This window comes from Chaetodon auriga, chromosome 13 (genome assembly GCF_051107435.1).
Source record: "Chaetodon auriga isolate fChaAug3 chromosome 13, fChaAug3.hap1, whole genome shotgun sequence".
NCBI lineage: Eukaryota > Metazoa > Chordata > Actinopteri > Chaetodontiformes > Chaetodontidae > Chaetodon > Chaetodon auriga.
Genome location: NC_135086.1, coordinates 3662036 through 3669620, shown reverse-complemented (window position 1 = coordinate 3669620; position 7585 = coordinate 3662036). Strand labels below are relative to the sequence as shown.

Genomic DNA, 7585 nt, shown 5'->3' with positions numbered 1-7585 from the left:
GCTGGGGTTTTTTGGTTGGCAAACGTTATTCACTGTCCTCATTTACACATTTTCTATGTATATCTCCAGCTTTACACTCCTTAATGCATATTCTCTAATCATACACACACTCTAATGCACAAACATAACAACAGATGCTGACTGTTGTCTCCTAAAAGAATGCATATAGCTAGAATAATTAGGGCATTATGTGCAAGCAGGCAGGCTAAGGGAGTGAAAATTGCAATCATTAAAATAGAAACACAGATAAACCACTTGCACACTCAGCTCTATTCAAATGACCCCCCCAAGGCAGAAAAGCAGCAAAAAAGAAGCGTTTGATCTTTGCCTATCCCTTTATATGCATATTCCCTTTCATAAGACAAGAGAGAATCACAAAAGGCAAAAACAGGCTTCGTTTCTCAGTTGTGTACTTTAATAATATAACATTTTAACAGCAGAATTTCATGCAGATCTGACAGGTGGGAGCATGATCACATGTAAAGGGAACGACACTGTCACCATCATCTTTAAACAATAAACAGCCAGGCTGCATCCTCTCAGTGTTTGAGTGAGGAGGGCTGAGGGAGACGAAACTTGGCCATCTCTACATCCAGGTCTGCAAAAGTGTAGGGGTTGTAGCCGTGGTGCTGGTAGTTTTTATAAGTGCTGTTATCAAACGGCTCCTCTGGCTCTGGAGGTGCCGCTGCTGCAGCCTCTGCAGAAGGAAGGGAAGAAACAAAAGGCCATTTAAGAAAGCTGAGTGTGGCACAAAGGTGAGCACACAAATCTTCCTGCTGCTCATGCATTCAAACAGAAACAGCACAAGGTTAGCCAAACGCAGCACTGGCTCAGGGTCCTCCTCTGAATTTAAAGCAACCAAAACTGGAATTAAGGCTCGATGGAGGCTGACGAGCTACAGACTGAAAACAAAAATGTGGCTTGCTTTGTAAATATTTTAAAGATTTTTGAAGCGACAGCACATTTACATATTCACACATGCTGACAAAGGTGGTTTATGGTGGGGCATTTCCTACGGCGGCAGGCCACATTACCCCCAACAGAGTGTGGAGACACGCTGGTGTGAAAAGCCTCAACGATCATGTTTGTGAGGGGAAACCGTGTGAAGGTAAATGTGCTTGCCGACAGTAAAGACAGCCCATACTGGAGGCATGCTGGCAGAGGCACGCATGAAATGGATTATTAAAAAAAAGGCAACGAGTCAAAGTGGGAGTGTGATGGAAACTTTGATTTAACGGCGGTGCATAATGTTCTCTAAACACCAATTTACTTCTACATCTCAACCTGTCTGGAAAACCCCTGATCATGCCGTGACAGCAAGGTCATAAACAATATGAGACAGAGAAACAAATCTTACACAATCCCAGAGAAAAACATTAAAGACACATTTCCAGTTTTCATTAATCGACTCCAAAGGCTTTCAGGTGAAGAGCAGATTCATAAAGTTAAAAAAAGGACAGAAATGAGCAAGTGGTGAAATTAAAGAGCAGGATGAGGAGGGGGGGCTGTTCCAGGAAGCAGAGTTACCCAGATGGTCAGAGACGTGTTGAAAGGGCTGCAGTTACGGGAGCGTTAAGGATCAGAATCTGTGAGATCCACTGATCTGATGATTAAAAACAACATCTCTGTAACTGTGTGATTCTGCTTCCTGAAATCCGTCCACTGACTCCAACCACTCCCAGCGTCTGCTCGTCCAGCTGCCGTCAGGACAGGAGGCCTTTACACACATCTTCAGCGTAACCACAGTACGACCATGTGCACTCTAACATTACTGTTAGCAGTAGCATTACCTGGCACAATGGAACCAAACAACTGCATTATTACCTGTAACCTTAACATTATCACACAAACCCTGTAACCCATATTTCACCCAAACAGACATTAGAAATGAGCCAAACTCTGCAATTTATCAAAGCGCAAAATCCGAGAGAAATCATCTGGGAGTGAGGATGGATTTGGCAACAGTGAGGAAGATAAGTGAGAGGAAGAGGATAAAAAGACAGGAGCAGAAACAGGAGCAGGGTTACTCTCACAGTACGCAACAAGCAACATCACCTCGATCGTGCATCGACTGCAGCGCCAGAGATGTGTGGGCGAGTCAAAGACAGACAAGTCTAAACTTCAATTTGCAGGATGCAAGCAAAGGCAACGTTCAAGAGACAGAAAAACATGTGAGGAAAAGGAACGAAACAAAGAGGCCTGCAAGCATGTTAAACTGCATGGACACTACACCCACCTCATGCACATCAACCAAACTAACGAAACTAAGGAGTGAGGCTTCATCACAGCGGCCAGCGAGGTCACAGCGATGCAGCAAATGTTAAAAAAAGAGTCTATTTAAAAGAATCCAGGGGTGATATTTAAGAACAGCAGCTACTGTGAGTAACACCTGGTTAACACCCGAACAGTACACAGAATGTGTTATAAAAGATAGACAGAAAACGGTCATCTGTGGGGGCTCAAAGGTCCACAAAAAAGAAAGGGAGAGGTAAAGGTTTGGGGGATAGGGTGGTGTAGTGTGTACCCTCAGATGGTTCAACTGGGGCCTCCGCCTGCAGCTCCTCTCCTGCAGCTTCAGCTATGACTGGAGCGGGGTCCACCAGCTCCTCGGCGCTCTCCACAGGGGCAGAAACTTCAGCTGCAGCCTCAGCAGCCACTTCAGCCTCCACAGGCTCAGCAGCCTCCACAGGCTCAGCAGCTTCTACAGGGACAGCTGGAGCAGCTTCTACAGGCTGGGCTTCTGCGGGGGCTTCAGCAGGGGCAGGCTCTGCGGTTTCTACAGGAGCGTCAGTCTGGGCTTCTTCTGGAGCTGCAGCTTCGCTTACAACTTCAGCTGGACTTTCTACTTTGGCATCAGGGACAGCAGGAGCAGGAACCTCTTCTATTACTGCTGGGGTTGGTTCCACTGCGTCAGCTGAAACGTCTGGGCTGGTCACAGTGCCCTCTGGAGCGTCTTCAGTGACAGTGCAGATCTCAGGAGCGGAGTCCACCAACTCCTCAGAGCTAACACTGGGTGCCTCCTCAGGAGCTTCTGCTGCTGGAGCAGCCTCCTTTCCAGCTTCAGCAACAGTAGCTTCAGGTTCCCTCTGAGCTTCATTAGTGTCTTCCTTCACTTCAGCTTCTAAAGGCTCTGATGTGACCTCCTGGACTTCTGCTTCCTCTTTCACGGTGGGTTCTGGCACCTGTGGGGGTGAGCTCCTGGTTTCAGTTTTCAACTCTGACTTCTCGTCCTCAGAGTCAGAGTCTGAGTCAGAATCTGAGTCACTGGATGAGGAGGAGGAGGATGATCCGTCAGCCACTGGATCACCCGGCTCAAAGGAGGCTGCGGAGGCTGGGACTGCATCATCTGTGCTGGAGGCAACAGCTGGAGTGTCGTCTGGTGTCGAGGTCTTCCTGCTTGTATCAATCAGGGGCTCAGCAGCTGTGGGAGCTGCGTCAGCTACAGGTGGAGCTGTGTCAACGATAACCTGAGCAGCATCAGGAGCTGGAGCCTCTGCGGCCTCTGACTCCGCTGCAGCTGGTTCACTGGCAGCAGTGACGGGATCTGCAGCTGCTGCAGCTGCTGCAGCAGGGCTGGCCGCTGGTTCAACTACACCTAGAGACTGTGTTGGGGAAACTCCAGGCTGTGAAAGTTTAACTGGGAAGGCAACTGCGGTCTTGTAGGCTAACAAGGCTGCTCTCTCATCTGGAGTGTCTGCTGCTGAGGAAAATGGCAAATGGGACAAGAGCAGTTAAATAATACCAAACATTAAGAGAGAAGTGGTTTGACTTCCACACGGGATCAAAGTTTCCTAAAACTTTATCTTGCTTTCCTGGAAATTTTCAGGTTTTACTTCAAAAACTGCACAAAAACCGAAACACAGAGTTATCGCAACACAACACTGATTCATCAAAAAACATAACCTTACTGTTAACCTTTAGACTGTATTCATATTCACAATCAGCAACACTTTTTAAACTTAAATTTAAGAGTGAATGATTCTTGATGGAATGAAGAGAAAGGAAGAGAAGAGAAAACAAATTTTAGACCTTTTGGCACTGCAGGAGAAGAGTCACATGTTAAGCTTTGAAATTAGTTTAACTTCAAATCAGAAACAGAAATACAAACACAGTGACTACGATTATGGACAACAAGAAAGAAATGGGTCAAACATCATCAATAAACAATTAGCAAAACTCTAAACCAGGGTGGGGAACACCCATTTGATCCAGTCTGTGAGCAGATTCATAAATAAAAAACAGTCTCAGCAGTTATTTTTTTCAGCTAGAAAAGAAAATAAGCGAGAATAGTAGAATAACACGTCTGTCCCTGAAGGCAACACGCACATCGCGGTTGATAATGCATCATGACGACTGTCATTAAAGTACATGCAGAGTGTCGTGTTTTTTAAGAGAAATGACAAACGATTTTTTTTTGTTGAAGTAAAAGGAAAGCCGGCATGTCTCAGTTAGTCTGTGAGGACGAGCTCACAGTGATGAAGACGGTCAAAGTCAAGAGTCATCACAGCTGCAAACATGCTGAAGTGGACGAGCTGCAGGACAAACGCTCCTCGGTGGAGCTTTCACAGACACACTCTGACAGTGTTCTGCAGGCAGGTTTGTGCTAAGCTGACGGCTAAGAAGCTGATACCTCCTTCAGAAGGGGAATCTGTGAGGGAGAGTCGCAGAGCTGCTAGTACCAGACAAAGAAAACTGTTCCAGAGTCAGTTTGTCTGGAATAATTCAGAGAGATGAAGGAAAACCTCACGTGGAAACTGATAAAAACTGAAATTCGTTGACAGGAAACAGGTTCCCCACGCCTGCTCTGAACACTAAAACGTCAACCTTTAGAAAGCGAACAGATCGAATGGCCTTACTCTTACTCGCAGCCTTTGTCTTTTTCACCGGCTTTGGCGGCTCTTCGGCCTGAGTGCAGAACGAAGCAGCCGATCGACTCCTCAGGACACCCCAGCTCTCCAACTGGAGACACTGCACGAGAGCACAGAGACACGTTGGTATGAGCATCAAACATAGGATGACAACCAGCCTTCAACACGGACACTGCAGCAGAAAGACAGAGCGGGAGAGACGTGTGTCTACACACAGTCCATAGAAGAGCTTTTTGGGCTGATGATGAAGCAGAGGCCACGTGTTGGGGTCAGGAAAGTCATCAGCCATCATCAGCCATCACTTCATGTGAACTGGGATAAGAGTCAACTACTCACACAGAGTACAGAGCAGATATTTCACAACCTCCAAACAGAGACAAGAAACTGTTAATTCAGTCAAAACACAAACATCAACAATAATCAGACACAATTATGCATTTAATTTCTGTTTATGTCCTTCCAGAGTTCTTCAAATCCAGAGAAGTCACCAAACATCTCATTCAACTTAGTTCACTTTGGAATTAGGTTCAGCTTTTATTGTGACATTGAGTCACGTTTTCAAATCCTAATTTCAGTCTGACAGTGATGAATCGTTCAGCGTAGACGGGAACAGACGGCTGGACTTTGTCCCCCATCGCTCACTGACGTCCTCAGGTCCACAGTGCACAGACACACCTGAGTACTGTTTCATCACAGACTGGAAAAGTGTGAACGTATCCTTTGACAGGTCATGTTGTCCTGATGTCCTCCTCCATTATCACACAGGTCTGTATTCACTGTCAGCGGGTGCAGGAGTCATGTGACGTGCTGGATCCAGGTGTTACCTGCGTGGTTGTTTTCACTCATATTCGCTGTAAGTTCCTGGAACTCTTCCTCAGATGCTGCTGCCTCATCATACCTGAAACGTTACGCAGCTGCTCCGGCTTTGTTTGCTTTGGGTGGAGACTGAGGCTGGATGATGGTGAGTGGCACCACGGGCTGGGTGATGTGATGATTCATACTGTGGAAACATTCAACTGACTTTCCCCTCATTGTTTCCACAGAGGATCCTTTTGACAGCTCGTCCTTTCATGTATTTCATGACATGTAACTGGCCGCAGAAGGAGGATAAATAAACTGATTCAAGGTCAGCTTCTGTGGAAGCTCCTGCTGTATGAATAAGATAAGATATAACTTTATTAGCCCCACCTGGGGAAATTAAGGAATGCAATGTTTGAGCGTGTCGAAGAAATCAATGAGCTGCACTGGTTAATGATGATTCCTGGATAAGTGTGACGGAGTAAAATTGTCATTTATTTAATTTACAACATCAGCGACAAACACAAATTTGTGCCCGCTGTTGTTGAATCACACGTGCAGAACAAAGTCTGATAGAAAGTCTTAGTTTGGACTTCAGCGTCTCCTCAGTCTCAGCCAGGACGATGTGTCCGTCAGATCAGGTCTGAGTGGGACACGAACAGACCATCAGAGCAGCGATGCTCAGCAGACTGTAGGTCAGCTGAACTCTTCTTCATATTTACATCAACCGCCTGAACTCTAATCACTGTCTGAGTTCATGATCGAACGTGATGTAGCTTAAAGCTGTGGGAAGATTTCCCATGATGCCCGAGCTCTTCTCTCCTCCTCTCCCTCTGTGCACATTCTTGTCCCATTGATGCATGTTATGAACTCATCTCTGGCCTGTAGTTTCCTGTAGTTTTGATTTTTATTGTCTCCCTCCACCTGTTGCTTTCTGCAGGTATCTCCACCTCCACAGCTGTGAAGGCAGATACCTTCAGGTTCATCAGCACACATTTGACACATAAAACACAACCTTCTCTCACCTGTTTAGTATGACAGAATATTATAATCTACACTTTTTTTTGTAAAATTGTGACTTTATTCTCAATGAATTACGACTACACTCTTATAATAGTACCGCTTTTTCTCAAAATATGACGCTCAGTGGTAAATATGAATTTAAACTAGCATAAAAAAGACTAAGAGAAATAACTAGAAAACGCATGAAGGCTCGTTGGATCGTTCGGTGTCTGACGCTCACGCAGATCGCTTGTGGTCGTGTTTCGAGGCTGTGATTGGCCTCTTTAAACCGGAAGCTTTCAGCACTGAAGTGTTGAAATGGTAATGGAATAGTTATGGTTACAGTTATGATTAGGTGTACCAGCTCAGAGGAACGTCAGGTGTGGTAAAAGTCAGAGAACTACCGTCTGTGCCCTTTGCACCAGCGGGGTATCACACGGACGCGTCTCGGGTCAGTGCAAACAGAAACCCGCCTTTTGTTCACTATGGCGCCCGCTGCCGGAAACAAACTCTACGCTGATCTCTATTATTCATTTATCATCAAAACACAACACATGGAAAACGGCTGGGAGGCAACTCTGTTGACATTACCTTGAGGGAACCCAGTCGCCCTAGCCGTAGCAGGGAGGTCGCCATTTTGCGTTCCCAGTGTTATGCTCCGGGCGGAAACTGTGAGGTAAACGCAAAGGTTCCGCAACGAGGCTGTACGAAGGAAACCAAACGGTTTCTATTTCAGTTCGCAGAGTCAAAATCAGAACCAGAATCAGCTCTATTGACCCATAAAGTAAAGAATTTGGCTTCAGTTTCACGTTTCTCAGTGTTACACACATAAGTTTCAGGAAAAACAAAGAGACGTGAAAGTAAACATGGAGCCTTTCTGTTCATACACCCACTGCTGATGTGTAAAATACCAGCAG

General features: G+C 45.9%; 1 protein-coding gene across 1 annotated transcript; it reads right to left on the bottom strand.

Annotated features, from left to right (window-relative positions):
* Positions 1-397: 397 nt before the first annotated feature.
* Positions 398-7338, bottom strand: ndufv3 (NADH:ubiquinone oxidoreductase subunit V3). Its single transcript, XM_076747560.1, has 4 exons — positions 7260-7338; positions 4857-4968; positions 2525-3697; positions 398-697 (listed from the first exon to the last, which is right to left on the bottom strand). Exons 1-4 carry the CDS (start codon positions 7302-7304, stop codon positions 540-542), a joined length of 1488 nt encoding a protein of 495 aa, XP_076603675.1. The 5' UTR covers positions 7305-7338; the 3' UTR covers positions 398-539.
* Between the last annotated feature and the right edge of the window lie 247 nt (positions 7339-7585).